We start from the raw sequence: 19023 nt of genomic DNA, 5'->3' as shown, positions 1-19023 counted from the left end.
GTATCTTTTGGTGCTAGGTATCTACGATTTACTGCACAACCTCCTACTTAACGGTTGTACGTTACCTCGCTGCATATCCTGTTAAGCAGACCAGGATATCTACGTGTACATAACCTACCACAATTCCTACAATATCTCGTTACCCATGTGTGTCTGTGCCAATCCACCTTCTGTGTCATACCGCGTTTCTGACTACACATTCTCAGATGCGTCAAATTACACCTACTAATTCGATACCTTCCCCTGCCTCCCTTAGTTAGTTTCATTACTGGCTGACAGGGCACGAGGAGCCCGATAGCTTATACTTTCTCAGGCTTCTATGCCTTACGTTAGTGGTTCCGCGAGGCCAATACCCATCCTCATACTCGGAGGTCTTGCGCCCATCGGCCCAAATCATAGTTAGTCGCCTCACATGGTTGCATAGAGAAGGCCTCACCTGTCACTCCCATTATATCTTATGCTTTAAAAGTCACAGAGAGGCCGACGCCCCACCACAACATTCGGTGGTCACGAAATCTCCTCACGCCAACGCATAGATAGAGCCTCTCAAGCCACTTGGCATCTAGCAGGGCCTCACCCGTCACCAACCTTGTGTAATGGTTTCGCCACTTGGCATAGCTAGTAAGCCAGTAGTATACGCAACCACTTCATGCTGTTTAACATATCTCGACGGCAGGAATGTGGAGAGTCCTGTTCCTGCCCAGCACTAGGTCTGAGTCTGATACAACGTCACACAAGGGACATGGCTAGTCCTACTTCTTTTAAATCTTGGACTTTACCTTGGATCACAGCAGAACTTTTTATTGGCACTTAAGGTACCAGCAACTGCTATATACACTAAATTATCAAATCACACACATACATATATATATATATATATATATATATATATATATGTACCGCAAACAGGCTTTTAGAAGGGAGGTGGGTGGAATGGTGCCTTTTGCTCATAACTCGCGTAACTCTAGATTTATGAGTTACTCATCTGCTGTTGTGAAGCATAGTAGATGAGGAAGTTGAGCCTGTCGTGGAATGCTCTTGAATTCTATGTAATAACCGCATACGGTTTGTAAGACCCGGGAATCCATGTATAGTTCTACCCAATTCTGGGAAAAAAAGATAAAGGTGACCCGTGGTGGGTAGCCTTGGTTAAAGCATGTTATAGGGCTAGTAAAAAAGGTTGGTTTACCTATGACTCTTGTTCTCGCTTGTACTCGGCTACCTCGGCCTCTATCTGAGCCTAGATAGATGACTGCGCTTGATTCAGTGATGTGAATACATTCTCGTGCTTGTTTAGCTCTTTCTTTAGCCTCGCCAAATAGTTTGCCACGTGCCTGTGGGCCCAGTTCTTTGGTGCCCAGATCTGCCAGCTTCCTATCGATTCTGAAAAGTGCTGCATGGCACCTCTCTGAAGAGAAGGCCACATTTGTGTTACCCAAAAAACATTGTTGGGCCCATTTGCGAATATCGTGTGCCCATTTGCGGACAGTGTCCACCGTAAGGGATTCTGTCTGAGCATAAGCATCATCTGCCAAAGTCTTTACCCGAGCCAGGGGCCCAATAGCCTTCAGGAGTTTGTCCTGCACTCCTTGGAATCCCCGTTTGATCCCTTTACGCGGGTCTCTTCCACCTCTGGCCATAATTGCAAGCATAAGTTGATTCAACTCTGGCGTAAATGCCAATTTATCTGGAAGAGAGGGTCGGGGGCCCTCAGATCCTAAATCGTACGTACCTCTTTGTCTAAAAACTTCCTAAGCCAAAAATGCATCAATTTCTTTAGGTGGTCTGGAGGAGCCCAATCTCCTGTGAGAGTGTGTTGAATGTTTCTTGGGTCAAACATGCGTTGACCTGTTGAGTCAATAAATATTTCATCTCCTGGTTGTTTGGCAATGACAGTGTCTCACCCAGGAATGTTTTGGTTATATATGGATTGAGATCCCATTTCCTATCTTCGGAGTCTGAGGCCTCCGCTTGCCATTCGTCGAGAATGGAGAGTGAAGGAGGAATATCTTGTTCCTCGTCCAAGGAAAGCTCCAGTGTAGGTGTGAGCTTTTACCCCATTTAAGGGGGGCTTTTCCCTTGACTTGGCACCTTTACCCTTCCAATGGTTTCGCCGGCCGGATTGCTTTTTGGAAGAGGAGTCTGAGTACTCTGACACCTCTTAGTACTGGGTGCGTTTAGTCGGTTGTTTGGTCAGTTCAGGACCCGCAAGCAGTGCCTTACCTTTTTCCCCTGAGGCGGTCACAGCCGTGTTAATCATAGTTACATAGTTACATAGTTACATAGCAGAAAAGAGACTTGCGTCCGTCAAGTTCAGCCTTCCTCACATTTGTTTTTTGCTGTTGATCCAAAAGAAGGATATAAAAAAAAAACAAAAAAACCCAGTTTGAATCACTTCCAATTTTGCAACAAGCTAGGAAAAAAATTCCTTCTTGACCCCAGAATGGCAGTCAGATTTATCCTTGGATCAAGCAGTTATTACCCTACATTGAAAGATTATATCCTTGAATATTCTGTTTTTGCAAGTATGCATCTAGTAGCTGTTTGAACATCTGTATGGACTCTGATAAAACCACTTCTTCAGGCAGAGAATTCCACATCCTGATTATTCTTACAGTAAAAAAAACCTTTCCTTTGCCTTAGACGAAATCTTCTTTCTTCTAGTCTAAACGCATGACCTCGTGTCCTATGTAAAGTCCGGTTTGTGAATAGATTTCCACACAATGGTTTGTATTGGCCTCGAATATATTTGTATAATTAAATCATATCCCCTCTCAGGCGACGTTTTTCTAAACTAAATAGGTTTAAATTTGTTAACCTTTCTTCATAGCTGATATGTTCCATTCCTTTTATTAATTTTGTAGCCCGCCTCTGCACTTTTTCTAGTGCCATAATATCCTTCTTTAGAACAGGTGCCCAAAATTGCACAGCATATTCAATGTGTGGTCTTACCAGTGATTTATAAAGAGGCAAAATGATATTCTCGTCCCGAGAATGAATGCCCTTTTTCATGCATGACAATACCCTACTGGCCTTGGCCACTGCTGATTGACATTGCACATTGTTGCATAGTTTGCTGTCTAATCAGTGCTTGTCGGTGGTCGGTGGGCAGTTGCGCATCTTCCATTGTAAGTTCTTATATATAGGAAAAATTTAATAATATATGTATGGGCTCATCCACTTTTTAATTGTAGTATAGAGGTATGGGCAGAATAGCATGGCAAGACGGGCACAGGGACCATTAGGGGGAATTCCAAACCACAAGGCAATTCCAGGCCACAAGGTATAGAGGCAGATTAGAGTACACTGGGGCTCACCCAGAAAAATGGGAGTATTGCAAATACAACTCCCTTCAGCATCACTAATATGGGGGCTCACCCCAGGCGGGTTACTGGGTATAACCTAACCGGCCATCCCATGCCCCAAGGCATGGCACTAACCTTAACTGGTCCAATGAAGTAGGATAATGGCAAATGTTGAGGCAGTATTTGTAGGCTTAGATAGTAGATAATAATTATTTAAAACGTTCAGAAACTAAGGAGAGAGGTAAAATACCATCCAGAATCCGCTAGAATCAATTTGAACAAAAATGGCCGCCTCAGATCTCGCAAGACGAGATCTAAGAAGGCCGTTGAAAAGCCTGTGAAAAATATTCTGTGGCTATAGAAAGAACCGAACACCTGAGAAACAGACAAACGGTCCCTGCAATTACCGAACGTAATACGTGAAGCTTTCACAGCTAAAATAAGCGAACCCAGTGGGAACTAAGAACTAATATGCATGCGAACAAGGGAAATATGCGAAATGCTGAAATTTGTGAAAACAAGCTCGTGAATGAGAGAATACTCGGGAACGCGTCAACTGTGTTGTCACGCTGAATATTAGCGTTCGGCACCTCAAACACTGCCACAAGAGTGGTGAACGTAGCCACTGGAGGAAGGGCTCGAAGGTGATGGAGAGACTGTGGGCCGAGCATTGTGAAGGAGTAGAAAAAACATAAGAGGAAGGAGGGGATGGGAGGGAGGCAGGATAAGTGCTGTAAAATTAGAAATAAGTTGTATAAAACTGACAATATCCCCAACTCCCCAAAGCCCCAAGAAAACAACAATACAGTACTAATAATAGGCGATAAAGTAATGAATGAGTAAAAGGATAAGGAATAGCGGTAATAAATAATAATAATAACAACAGAATGCAAAGTCAAATCAAAGAAAGGTGAAAACAATACTCTGACCTGACTTGTGATGGAGCAGCAAAGAAAGAGGAAGTGCCTCACTGTCATGGGCATGTTACATAGTTACATAGCTGAAAATAGACTTGCGTCCATCAAGTTCAGCCTTCCTCACATATGTTGTTGCTGTTGATCCAAAAGAAGGAAAAAAACCTAGTCTGAAGTGTTTCCAATTTTGCCACAAACTAGGACAAAATTCCTTCTTGACCCCAAAATAGCAGTTAGATGTCTCCTTGGATCAAGCAGCTATTACCCCACTAATTAGAAATTATATCCCTGTATGTTATGTTTTTGTAAGTATTTATCCAATTGCAGTTTAAACCTCTGTAGTGACAAAACCACCTCTTCAGGCAGAGAATTCCATATCCTTATTGCTCTTACTGTAAAAAAACTTTTCTTTGCCTTAGATGAAATCTCCTTTCTTCCAGCCTAAATGTGTGACCTCGTGTCCTATGTATAGCCCTGTTTATGAATAGATTTCCAGATAAAGGTTTGTACTGGCCCCTAACCTTGTCTCTGATTGGTTCTTTGTTTTTTTTCTATATATACTCTTTGCTGCTATGGAGTAAGTAAAGGAAGTTTATGCAAAATATGAAGCCTCCTGTCACGTGGTAAAATTATATTAATATGGAATATAAATATAACTTATTATATAGGGATCACACACACTCACTGGCGCACACTCTCACTGACATACACATACAATATCACTTATACACACTTACTAACAAACACTCAGGAAACTATCTGGATATATATATGAATGTTGTTTTACAGCTGACTATAAGTGTGCACAAGGTCTGTGTTCTAATGAAAGCCAGTATATCCTCACTGTTCACAAGGTCTTTGGGCACGTTAGCATGACGTTTGGCTAGCTATTTATGCTTTTGAAGGAAACTCCCAGGATTTTTTTCTGCATTCATATGGTTATCACTAGAGATAAAAAAAAAATATTTATTTTTGTAAATCTTATTATCTTAAGTAGATTTTAGTTGGTACATTATTCTTGGTGGACACCCTACATATTGTGCTGTACACACTAATGCAGCAGACACTGTCTCACAGTTGATGGGGCTGTCAGCAGACCATCACACCATCACTGCCTCGCTAGGATTCCTGTAATATCAAATGTCTCCCTCAGGACACAACAAATGACTATTAGACAGTCGTCAACGCCTTTTATTGAAACATTAGGGCAACATAGCTTTCAATTTAATGAGATTGTACCACTCTGCAAACTACGTTAACTATTTGTTTTTTTCTGTTTTTTTTTAATTCACTTCTGTTTTCTTCAAAGATGAATAAAAGAGATATTTTAGGAAGACCTGTTTTTGAACATCCTATTTAGTGATACAAACAGCATGCATTTGTTGTTTTTTCCAGCTTAATATGATTATTTCCAAATATCTGGCAGGTTAATGTCCTATGAGCACAAAGTTGGATACTAGTTTGCATACCTTGGGCGTTAAGTTTTTCTGAATACCAAAGCCAGGAAAAAGAGTAATGTCATACTACTGCTTTCATGGCCAAATCTGACGCTACTCTCAAAAGGGTCCTGAAATATGGTGATAGTTTTTTTCGATTTTTTTTTGTATATGAGCAAAGTAAACAAGCAAATGCATGGCATATTCAAAGTACTGTTTACACTTTATAATAGTACACTGTGAACACAAAATGGGGGTGTAACTAACAGAGTTAGTGACAGGGGTACCTCCATCTATCGCTGCTTCCGAGTATTTGCGAGCACCATAAGCACTGTACTGGAACACCATAACCACCGTAGACACCACAAACCGCAACAGCTTGGTTGGGGTCTCGCCGTCCTCCACCCACCCTGGACCCAAGACCAGGAACCAGCTACCAGCAGGAAGAGCTTTTATAAGAGCTTAGTGATTATACTCAGGGGAATATAGTGAATATAGCATTCCCCAAAGTGAATGTAGTTCTCCAATCCTCCAAACATGAGCCTAGACTTCATGAAGAGTAAAACGAGTGTGTTTAATGGAAGCCACAGCTGGCCTTTTATGCAAGTCCCCAAGCAAGGTATACGCTCACATGGACCTTGTGGGGGGACAGGGACACAAAGCTTATAAACCAATCATAACAGTAATTATGTACGACACTCCCACACACAATCCCTCCCCTCTGCCTGGGAGATAATTGAATAAAGTACAGTATGTAACTCAATTATCTCCAGGCAGAAAAAACATATTTTATAAAGTCTTATAAGTACCCTAAAACACAACAATGTTACATCCCCTGATAGCCCTGATCTGGGTGAAAAACATATACAAAAATCACCCAGATCAGAGCAGGGGTTCAAGAAATTCCTGAAAGTCTCTTTTTGACCGACCCCACGCATGGTTTCATGCCCAAAACAGTTCCAGAGAATAAGGCTGTGCGGTCGGTCTATTTCAAATGGTTGAAATACCGTTCGAATTCCTGAACATAGCCGTTCGTGGACAATGTCATTATGTGTCTCTTGTTTGTGGGTTTCTTTTTACCGAACCCCATTCGACTCCCGTTCGAATAGCCAAACCTCCATGGAAGGTGAAAGTTTAGCGGTGTTCGTGCCGTCGAGTGTCCGATTTGAGTTCCATGGACTCGACGACCAAACACCGCTGGATGCATTCGACTAAACAAGATGGCCGCCGCCATGTGTTCGAATGGCACTTCGGATGGCTTCGAAAGTTCAAAGCGCCACTTCGAAAGTTCACACACAGTAGTTCTAACCAGGATTTGACACAGGGACCATAGTCCCAGGGTAGGAGGCTGGCAAATAGGCCCCTCCAAAAACTTGTGGCAAACTCACCGAAAAAGGGGAGTTTGTCACAGTGGGCTATTACTTCGAGGCAGTGTAGGAGAGGAGGTTGCTGCCCACAATGGTGAGATGATGGTGGTGCTGGAGTCGTTGAGCGAGAGCGGAGTATAGCTAAAAAACTAACAAGATGCATAAATTGACTAAAGAAACATTTTATTAGGGCCTTGAAAAACAAAACAAAAAAGAGATAAATATGGCATAAAAACAAAAATGTTTACATAAACTAAAAAATAAATAAATTACATTTTAAGATTTAAAGGGACACTCCAGGCACCCAGACCACTTCTGCCCATTGGAGTGGTCTGGGTGCCAACTCCCACTACTCTTAACCCTGCAAGCGTAATTATTGCAGTTTTTTTATAAACTGCAATAATTACCTTGCAGGGTTAACTCCACCTCTAGTGGCTGTCTACTAGATTATCTGTGCTAGATCGTCGCTGGACGTCCTCACGCTGTGTGAGGACCTCCAGCGTTGCTCAAATCCCCATAGGAAAGCATTGAAATTCGTTTTCCATGCATTCCTATGGGGAGACCTAATGCGCATGCGCATTAGGTCTCCTCGGCCGGTGGGCGGGATCAGTCTCGCCAACAGGCCGATGGAGTAAGAAGGAGGAGTGGCGCGGAGGAGTAGACAGCGATGAGGGACAAGTTTTCACCCCTTCAGTAACTAGGTATTGGGGGGTCCAACGGATTGTTTTCCTGGCACTGGAGATTCCCTTTAACAACTGCAGCTCAATGTAGTGGTTATGGTCCAAGGATACTCGTGGCAATGTCATTTATAAAAATATTTTAGTATGGTCTTAAAACGTATTTGTGTTCCTCTGGGCATCATCATCCACATCCCCTGCTTCCAGTCTTTTCCTTTAGGAGAATTCAATTGTCTCTATTGATCAAAGCCGAGTCATTCCCATAGGCTGAGATATTTAGATACATCTGGCTTCTACTGCAGAAGATGACTGGATATGGCTTCTGTACCTTGGAAAATCTGGTGGTTAAAATGTTTCTTGTATTTGCCAATTGTCAAGTGGTGATGCAGTGGTGGCTCTCCACAGAAGGATGAGGAATATTATTATTGAGAATCTATGTTGCAATGTGACCCACTTACTTGTCCACTTACTAGTATGGATATAAAGCAAGTGCATACCCCGAGTCCAAAGCAGAATCCCATAGGGACTGGATACTCTATTTAAATGTAGTGACTCAGATGGCCAGTTTGGAGACATTGCATCCAGTGTCTCTCTGACCTTTCAGGTTTAATCAGTTCTTTCTTTCCACCAAAATATTTAGTTAGTCCTTTAATAATGTGTTTCGATTTAGTTATTGAATACATGGCACTGGAAAGTCAACATCCTCATATGAATGGGCACCAGGTCAGTGTATTGGCGTACCTGATAATGGACACTGTTGTTGGGAAAGTGAGGAGTTCAGCTGAAATAAAGGTAAAAGGACCATTCAAAGAGCTTTTTTTTTCACAATTCACTAATTTATTGTGCATTTTTTCACCCTGGGTAGATCTCTTGTCTGCAACTATCCCTTTCTTGCCCAGCCCAGCCTAGCCTTTCTCTGGCTGCCTACTTACAAACTTCCCAATGCAGCACATTGTCTTTATGTATCAAGTACACTGGGCAATTGCATGGCTCTTGAGTTTAGCTTCACTGAGCTAAAAAAACAGGAAGTAATAAGACTATTTGTCTGACAGCCAAGGGGTGTAATCGGGTTAACTTATACACGTGTCAATTTCTATTGAAATCTGCACTTTTTGTAAAAAAACATAAAAAAAACTTGTCAGCAAGCTAATGTGCTTTAGCTATGTAGAATATCCCTTTAAGTCCTGTAAATACAGTACATAACAGCAAGATTAGAAATGCATACATTTACATAGAGTGGTCTAATTGGGAGCTGTTTTTATTTTTAGGGGCTTATCTGAGTGCGTCTCCTCGAGACCTGGACATGGCGGGTTTACAAAGTGCCTGATCATAGGGTCGACAGGTGAATTCTTGCCAGTCAGTAGGTGTGTTGTGTGGGCATAAAGTGTCCCTGGCCAGAACATATAATTAAAATGTACAAACTAATAGGAAACATATCTGAGTATATATACACAATCGTTATAATTGTGATGCCTGTTGGTTCTATCTACCTGCTGCCTGTTGGTGAAGCGACATGCCCTATTGTGGATGCACCGGGCAGCAGCGTAGTTCCACACTCGTCTACACCCCTGTGTTGTCTTTGGTTCCTACGCTGGGTCCATTTCGGGTTGGGGGCTATGGATAACCTAAATATAGAGTAGGTGACACAACATCAGGTGGGTTTTAGCTGATTAACTAAAAATAAGGGATTCCAAAAGCAAAATCTAAGCAACTACGAACAGTTAGTAATTTAGAGTCCCTCATCCCAGTAGGGGAGTAATGAGGTTGAGAGTCCCCTAGTTCAGGTGGTAACTGCCGTATATGTTTTGGGCGTCGCTCCCTGCGGGATAAATGGAGTGAACGTTGCTGGGTCCCAGCTGTGTGTTGCTGCGGTGGTTCCTGCAGAGCTGGCTGGCCAAAGTGAATCTGCTGGTAAGCTGAGTGGGTGTAATAGAGTGATTGTTTCTTGTAGGTCTGAGATAGCGTGGATCGTATCAGAGTGTATCACTTGCAATGTTCGTGGTGAGCATTAACTATATTTTATGTTGTGCTTTTGTAGTCATGCCGTGAAGAGTTGCAGGGACTGTCTATATTGCAGTGTGTCACCTGATAGGTCTGCATAAGAGGACAGTGACATGCTTTCAAAGTTGTATGATGTGGCCCCTTTAAGGGCGGCGAGTACCAATGTCTTGTCTGCCAGATTGCGGAACCTCACCACAAGGTCTCTGGGAGCTGACACTGGCACTCTCCAGCGGGTTGGAAATCTGGAATACAGCATATATGCGGACGTTCCTGGTTTGTTTGGATGGCAGCAGAGCTTCAATCAGCCTCTGCATCAGGTGCAAGAGTTCTTTTGTGGTGATATTCTCCATGACTCCGCAGATTTTTTTTCATTATTACGGTGCCTTAAGTCTTACAATGTTGCAAAGGATACTTCACTCTTGGCCTGCTGTAGTTTCAGCGCCTGCACCTCATGTTGTAGTTTAGCAATGGTTTGAGAGTGTTGTGTAGTGGTAACTTCCACCACCACAATGCGGTCTACCAGGCCTGTGGGGTCTGAACTGAGTTGAGCCACATCTGCCTGGAGGACCTTCTGTAAGTCTCCCAGCATGACTTTTAGGGTCCCCACAGTCACCGGCCCGGATTCATTGGATAAATGAGCCTTCTGTGGTGGCTTTGTGGGAAGTAGACTGCAGATGGCCTCTTTGAGGTCTAGATCATCAGAGGAGTCTCTGTAATCCTCAATGTCATGATTAGAGTAGATTTAGTAGATTTCCAATGATGACTCTCGGTCTGAGTTTGTCAGTTTTTTTGCTTTTTCTTCCCATGGTGAGTGGGTGTTGTGCAATCTCATTTTTTATCCTAGGAGCGTTAGAAATAGTTGGTTTATTTACAGTGTAGGTACGAAGCCCATCTAACATGAGTCTGTTTGGGTCTGCTGCTATGCTCCGCCCCCACCTTGATGTATTGTTCTAATATACCATATACACAGGTATTAACCTCTATCTTATGTAACAATGTGAACCAAACAGTGGTTAAAGGAGACCTGTTTAAATGGCCATGCTCCGTGTCAATTGCTGTCTAAGCAAAACCTGTCTCCCAGTCTCCTATTTTACAAACCTTAAATGAATCCCTGTGGGACCTAAGTTCAGATCCATGGCAGAGTCTTGGGCTAGGATTGTTAAAGCCTATAATTCCTCCTAGTTATTCTTTAGCAGTTGCCTGTAAGTAACACTGCCTGATTTTCCCTACAGCAGTTCCTACAACCTGGAACAGATCTACAAGGCAACCATTGGTCATGCAAGAATATTTTATAGTGTATAGGAGGAAATGTATATTTTTATCTTCAAAAATATATCTAGTCCACTCAGTAGGATTGATATATAAAAATACCATGATGGCTTTTCTGTGGCTCTGATAGTGGAAATAGCTTTTGGATCAAGTGTTTATTATTTTCTTGCAGCAAGCAAGTTAACTTTAAATTCCTTGGACATAGAAGAACATTCCTCACTTATGTTCCCACTGGATTGAACAATCATTTTTGAAACAGGCAGACAGCATCCTCATTTAGAATGTAAAACTCATAGGAATGTAAAACTTAATTTCAGCGTATTTCCCCTTCTATTATGGTCTGGCAAATATGAGGATAACTGAGTTGCAATTGAAACATTCTCATGGAAAAAACAGGTATACTAAACAATTGAGTAACCAAAGCATTTGGCTAATAAACAGGTGGTGAAAATAAGCCGTCTTGTAGAGTAACTAATCAACTAAACAGAGAAATACCAAAAAATGTAATAACAAAAAAAATTGATTTTACAAAATGTTGTCCAAAATGGCTAAACTGGGAACATAACAGAGATCAGTAATTTCTTTTAAATTAGCACATTTTACAACCCTGGTAAGTTTATTTAAATGTATTTATCTTTTGATTGGTCATGCAGGTAAGTCATCTCTGGAGCAACATTTAAGTGAGCACTCCAAGTATCAATACTACTTTAGCTTGCACCAGTGGATATGGTACCAGGAGTGTCCTGGCACCCCCTCAATTGTAAGAAGTAAACAACGGTTTGACATATTGCCTGGGGTTTGCCTGCACTACTAATGACAGTCAGCAGCTCCTACGCAGGAGCTGCTGTTACCACACCTGAGCTAACCCCTGCTGTGCAGAGTCAGCTGATTGCTCTGTAATGTTCCTTTGACCGAAATTATTAATCATTCCACTTTTTCTGTGATTAAAATTGGCCACGTGATATTTGACACACTTATATTGTTCTACAGGGTTTGGGGACAATTGGGTTAATAATCATGAACTCATAAGGGAATTGGTTCTGTTAATGTATCAGTCGATCTTATTCAGAAAAATTGTGATCAGGCATTGGCTCCATTAATGTTTTAGTAAGTCTTATTTGGAGTAATTGTGATCTCTTAAGCTTGACTGCTCATTGTAAGGTATATAGTGCTCATTCTATTGAGCATTATAGAAATACATATGGAAGGTGTGATTGTGACTGCACCTGCTACATTACAGTAAGGTAAATCATTTTCAAATGATTGAAGCCCATAATTTTGTGCCCACCATTTCTTTGAAATTACTATTTGTAATTTTTAATATATACATTTTTTGCAATTTAATTTTTTATTGAGGTAACAAATAACTTTACAGCAAATTTTCTTACAAGGTAAAAGCTAATAATAAACATCACATTGTCGTGTTGTGTTTATAAAATGAGCTATAAAAATTGCACTGCAGTTGTATGATGTAATTAACTAGAACAATATTTTATTTTAGAAGTTTAGAGAGATTTGAGTATTTACGTAATGAAATAAAGGTCAGCATAGTGGATTGGAGTAAAGTAATAACTGAACTGCACAGGCAGGTGACCATAATTTAACCTAGATACAAATAAAAGGTAACAACAACCAAAAAGAAACAATAAAGGCCACAAAGACAAATGACGAGTAGACGCATTCCACTTAGGCTCCCCTGAACCCCAAATAACACTATTCCCAACTGAAGGAATCTGCTCAGTGGTACTGGCCAAAGTCCTGCAAACCCAGTCCCCTGACTGTTGGGTGACAGAGTGCTCCCTCGGCCACAGGCTGCAACATGAACCAGCACACACTGCTCACCGACCCGCCCATTTTCTGTGCGCAGATCAGTATTCCCAAAGAGGCCGAAAGAGCTAATACCTCCAAGGTGTGAGCAGTGTCAAAGAGACCATCTCTCCATGGCATGCATCCAAAGTAAGCCGCCGCTCATTGTAATTATTGTCTTGGTATCTCAAAAGAAGGATTAGGTCATTAGGTTGGTTCGGTGTCGTGGTAGAAGAGTGCTGAGCTAGTCGTGCTCAGAAGCAAGTCCATATGATATCAAAAGCTTGATTAAAGGCCTTTACGCATTTGGTCCACTGTGAAGATGGCTGCTGGATGGCAGCCATGTTATGTAATGTGAGCTTCTTAAAAGAAAGGCACTGCCTGCCTCTGCATTGTCGTGGTAACAAGCGTGTCACCAGTGGGGACCAAAATAATCCCCGTCACTCTAAAAGGGGACAACGACAGGGTCTCCATCAGTGTAAGGCTTCTCCAGAGCGGGATATCAGCCATCTTTCTTGCCAGAATAGGCTGGTAGTCTCCAGATGAACTGGACCCAAAAACTGGATACACTTGATGTTTCTTTGAAGAGCTACGTCAATGGTAGAAATGTTTGTGATAATAAGATATATTGCAAAATGCTACGTAGTAACACATTTGTGATGCATTTCATCCAACTTAGGATCTATGACCAGGATGTGATAGCTCTATCTGTGTACAAATTTGAGAATTATTAGGATGTACAAATATATACAAATTTTAGAACTCTTTAGAATTTTTTTTTAATTTTCATATTAATTTTTCATTACAATATGGAAGAAATGTAAGACTATAGATGTATGCTTGCACCATTAACCCCTTAAGGACACATGACATGTGTGACACGTCGTGATTCCCTTTTATTCCAGAAGTTTGGTCCTTAAGGGGTTAAAATAATATTGCCTTATGAATATGTCAGACTTTCTTTCTGGCATAGCAATGCCAGTTTTAATATTGTATCTCGTCAGACTTAACTATGCAAATCTGTCCATTAACCAGTATGGAGACTTTCTTACTTCAACCGGTGCTAAAGTATTGCAATGAGTACAACTATGTGCAGTGTGTCTTCATATTTTATTTGTGTGTTATTATTTGTGTGTTATTACAGTTGCTAAAAATTTCTGCCAGGAATACATATGGCTATGGCGTTACATATTTAGACCAATTTGTGTAGCTTGCCAAACTAGTTTCCTGGGTGCTGACTTTATAAGCAGCTGATGTGTCTAAACATTCCAAATCATTCATTAATAGTACACTGGTCAATGTCACAAACAACTTCCTGACATCTGTATTTGAAATAAGCAATTCCCTTGAGTGACTGCTCTGAATAAAAAGCTTCAGTTTTGTGCGGTGAAAAGTGACTCAACATGGACAATGTGGATTGCCAAAAAATGCAGGGTCTTCACTGGACTGCAGCACAGCATTCAAAGATATATATATATATATATATATATATATATATATATATATATATATATACACATATATATACACATCGTTATTGAAATACACATTGAATCTTTGTTTTCTTATTTGTATCAAAAGTCATGAAGCAGCTCAAGTGCTTTCTTGGTTATCTTTTCATTTTTCATTCCTGTACTATTAAGTCTACATAGAGTACGAGCCAGTACGTCAGAGACTTCGTTGGCAGCTTCCTGTGTCTGAGTCATCTAAGAGAGAGAAAGGAAGCGAGTAACGTTATCCTTAAATGCCTTGCAATATTTCACAAACAAATATGCAGTACTCTGGTAAAAATTCTAATACGCTAAACATTCATCACTGTACAAACCATCTTTTTGTGTTCAATTAAATCCTTCCAAAAAGTAATAACAGGCTCCCTGTATTTTGATCATGCTGTGACCTTCCAACTTATGGCTTGTCTTGCTCGAAAATCCAAAACTTTTTGAGTAAAACAAGAAGATAAATATAGCTGAAGGAGAACGTTCTCTGTTCTGATACCACAATCGTATATGCTCATGAGTCAGCCAGCTGTAAATTACAATTCCAACTTGCGGCACCCTAAACTGTCCAAAACCAACTGTACAGGATTGTATTCACATTTGTATAACAGATGAATTGACTTGTGTATAAATAGCAATTTTGGTTCAAACCCCTCATTATGGAGCAATTACCATGGAAAACAATGGATTTTCCTGCTTCATCTTTAGAGCTTTGCCCAGTTTGTCTCTTTATTTGCACTCAGATTCCCATTTGGAAAAGCTGAAGAAAACAGCACTATTGGTGCTCTCGGCATTAAGTTTATCCTAACGTGTGCTCTCTCTTGAGCAGGAGTTGACACGCGATATTCAGACGATTTCTCTGTTTGCTCATAATATGATTTTTCATCTGTGCATCAGCATCTCCTCTCCCACCTCAATTCCCCACTCCATCTTTTTTTTCCTTTCTTCTATTTTTTTAACCTTCCTTATAGCAATGCCCAGTAGGAAGGCTGAGCTACGTAGCCCACTTACTATTATTAGCCAACAACAATTCTCTCCTTTTCCTTTTTATTTTCATTCTTTCTCCTATTTTACAAGTACTCTGCTCATTCTTTCTCCTTTTCACAAGTACTCTGCTCATTTTCTCTCCTTTTTACAAGTACTCTGCTCCTTCTTTTTCCTATTCTACAAATACTCTTCTCCTTCTTTCTTCTATTCTACAAATACTCTTCTCCTTCTTTCTTCTATTCTACAAGTACTCTGCTCCTTCTTTCTCCTATTCTACAAGTACTCTGCTTCTCCTTTCTCCTATTCTACAAGTACTCTGCTTCTCCTTTCTCCTATTCTACAAGTACTCTGCTTCTCCTTTCTCCTATTCTACAAGTACTCTGCTCCTTCTTTCTCCTATTCTACAAGTACTCTGCTCCTTCTTTCTCCTATTCTACAAGTACTCTGCTCCTTCTTTCTCCTATTCTACAAGTACTCTGCTTCTCCTTTCTCCTATTCTACAAGTACTCTGCTCCTTCTTTCTCCTATTCTACAAGTACTCTGCTCCTTCTTTCTCCTATTCTACAAGTACTCTGCTCCTTCTTTCTCCTTTTTTACAAGTACCTCCTTTATTTTATCCCCTTTTTTCTATTTTTCTTCCCTTTTTTTATTTGTTTTGATCTTTTCCTTTTTATCTCCTTTTTTATGCTTTTCACTTCCTTAGGGCAATGTACAAAAGTAAAGCTGAGCTAGTTAGCCCACTTATTATTATTATTAGCCAACAACAATTCTCTCCTTGTCCTGCCTATAACTTTTCTTTCTCCTATTTTACAACTTCTCTGCTCCGCTTCTGCCTGTCCCTGCTATCAGCTTCCACTCCTCCCCTTCCTCTTCCCAAGTGTTACAGTCACGTTTGCGCGCGCATGCACACGGTCGCTTGTTCCCGTGCATGCATTCTCGCGCAGGTTCGTTCTTTAATGTGTGCGCTAGCGCCCGCCCACTCTCTCAAAAGGAGGATTTAGCCACCGAAATCCCTACCGCCCAACTGGAAGCCTGAAACGCCTACTAGTGGGAGGTAGGGACCAGGTTGACGACCCATGCTCTAGAGCATTTGACCGAGACTGTGTGTCCCCTCCCTCCTTTTATAAACACTTTTTTTCTATGATTAAAGATCTCCCCTCACCATGCCAGAACGTGCACATTTGACCACAGAATTAAAAAAGCAGGTAGAACCCAATAGGACATAATATGGATAAAAACACATTGTCACAAAAGGGTTATAATAACCCTTTAACCACTAAACGACCGAGGACGGTTCAGGACCGTCATCGGCATTTTTGCATTGCCGACCGATGACGGTCCTGAACCGTCCTAACGGTGCAATGTACTTACCCGATCGCCGTCGTTCCCCCGGCGGCGATCGGCGGTGCTCCCGGTGTGGGGAGACTGTCTGCAGCCCACTAATATTTGTGTTCAAGAAAGTCTCCCGAGTATAACACTACCCCCCATGTACAGATTTTATAGCGTTTTTGAAAGTTACAGGGTCAAATATATGGGTCAAATATTTTTACATTGAAAATGGCCAGGTTGGTTATGTTGCCTTTGAGAGCGTATGGTAGCCCAGGAATGAGAATTACCCCCATGATGGCATACCATTTGCAAAAGAAGACAACAAAAGGTATTGCAAATGGGGTATGTCCATTCTTTTTTAGTAGCCACTTAGTCACAAACACTGGCCAAAATTAGCATTTAATTTAGTTTTTTAGTTTTTTCACACAGAAAACAAATATGAACGCTAACTTTGGCCAGTGTTTGCGACTAGGTGGCTACTAAAAAAGACTGGACATACCCTATATTGAATACCCTGGTTTGTCGACTTTAAAAAAAATATGTACATGTGGGGTGTTATTCAGAGACTTTTGGCAGATAATAGTGTTACAATGTCACTATTGATAAATTTGAAAGAATATATGTTTTGAAATCGCAATATCCTACTTGTACCTATAACCCTATAACTTGCAAAAAAAAGCATGTAAACACTGGGTATTTTAAAACTCAGGACAATATTTTTTATCTATTTAGCAGTTTTTTTTCCCCCAGTTTAATGCACAGACATGGGCCATCAACTGTTTGAAGCTCAGACTAGAAACATATATGCACTGACATTATGACTACGCCATTTTCCCTAATAGCATAAATTGATGATGATAATATTTTCCAATACCTGTGATCTATTTGTTTGTAGTCATTAATTATCAATGTACCACTTACTCTGGAAATGCAATCCTTGGCAACAGTATGCCATTCAGATGAATAAAGGAGGAATGTGACACATAGATGCCTGATAAGCTGCATTGTACAGAAGTTCCACGTTTGTTCTCTTTTCCCTTCATGTATAGTCTGTAAAGTAACTGGACATGCAACAGCATTGCTGCTGAGCTTTCTCAAGCTGGTACAAACCTCTCTTGCTGCTATCTAAAATAATGAAACACAAGAAAATGATGAAGTGAATTACAAAAACAAATATGATTGTAAACTTTGCCGTTAACGCAAGCAAAAAATAAAATACAGAAAAAAGTAAATAAGAGGTTAGTGAAATCTGTAATCACATTAGAAATTCAACAGACCATTTTCAAAAAGGCAAGAAGATTTTAGACAGTGGTGTACTCAGCTTGACATTACACTTGGAACATGCGAAAATAAAATACCGGAATTTCTTTGGTCTCTTTGATTAAGCTGTCGGGGCATTTAGCCAGACTCTGACCTTTTAGAGTGAAAGAAAATGTAGATAGGCCTCACTATGGATGGTTTGATTTCCATTTAGTAAGAGAGAGGATTGAGACAATTGTTTAATCGTCTTGTGCATCTACACTATTAATTAACACATTTTGCGCTGAACACTAAAGGTCTTTTACTGATTATGCTGGAGGATTTGTAAATAATCCATGATTAAGGTATAATAAATTGCTAGACTGAAATCCCACAATCTGATTTAAAAAAACGCACAGTGCTTATCTGTAATCAGGATAGATTTCAGGTTTTATCCATCTCTTAGGAATACCTTGCATTCCATAAACGAATTATAAAAACATACAGAAATTACATCAAATGTGTGTGGCCTTATTATATATCTACCAGTAGAGAATATATACAATCACTGGAAAAATAGAAAATGCATCCTTTATTTTTGTTAAATAAATCATGACACTGTGTAATAATTCATCTGAGGTTCTATTTATGTTAATTTTAAGACCTGCTAAGGAACAGATGATTGTTATGTCCTTATATGTAAAGCCATAGAATTCAGAGAGGGTGAACTTTCTTTTTCCAATGTCTGTACATAAACAAACATAAACAGTAGCACCAGATTTAAAAAGTGACCTTTGTATGCCAGGTAAAAAAAAAATAATAATCAAGGGAACAAACAGTATCCTTTGCTGGAGGAAAATACAATTGTGCAACCTGAATATATGACATTGGTGATTGTTACAGCATCACCATCATTATACACCATTAGTTTATAAATAAGAATGTACATATAAGATTAGAAGGAAAACTGTTAATGCATTAAGCAAAACAAAATATTGTATCAAATATTTAACTTATATGTGTTTGGTTTTTTTTCCTTAAAACTTCCATTGTTGGTTAAACATCATGAAATGCAGTCTGTCAAGAAATAGCATGCCACATATTTGACTTAAGAATGAAAGAAAAATGTTCCAATTAAAAATACCAGTTTTTAAAAAACATTACTTTAGAGTTACTCATTCCACATGGTAGCCACAA

At 40.3% G+C, this 19023-nt stretch overlaps 1 protein-coding gene across 1 annotated transcript in view; it reads right to left on the bottom strand.

Moving 5' to 3' along the window:
* Positions 1-14297: 14297 nt before the first annotated feature.
* The window catches only part of FANCC (FA complementation group C), a 220412-nt gene continuing 215686 nt past the window's right edge, over positions 14298-19023 (bottom strand). The window contains exons 14-15 of the mRNA XM_063454967.1: positions 17509-17712; positions 14298-14481 (exon numbers count right to left, since the gene is read on the bottom strand). Of these exons, the coding sequence (XP_063311037.1) occupies positions 14350-14481; positions 17509-17712 (336 nt within the window). The 3' untranslated portion in view covers positions 14298-14349. The remainder of the gene's footprint in view (positions 14482-17508; positions 17713-19023) is intronic.

This window comes from Pelobates fuscus, chromosome 5 (genome assembly GCF_036172605.1).
Source record: "Pelobates fuscus isolate aPelFus1 chromosome 5, aPelFus1.pri, whole genome shotgun sequence".
Classification (NCBI taxonomy): Eukaryota; Metazoa; Chordata; class Amphibia; order Anura; family Pelobatidae; genus Pelobates; species Pelobates fuscus.
The sequence above is the reverse complement of the archived record's forward strand: the minus strand, read 5'-3'. Positions and strand labels throughout refer to the sequence as shown.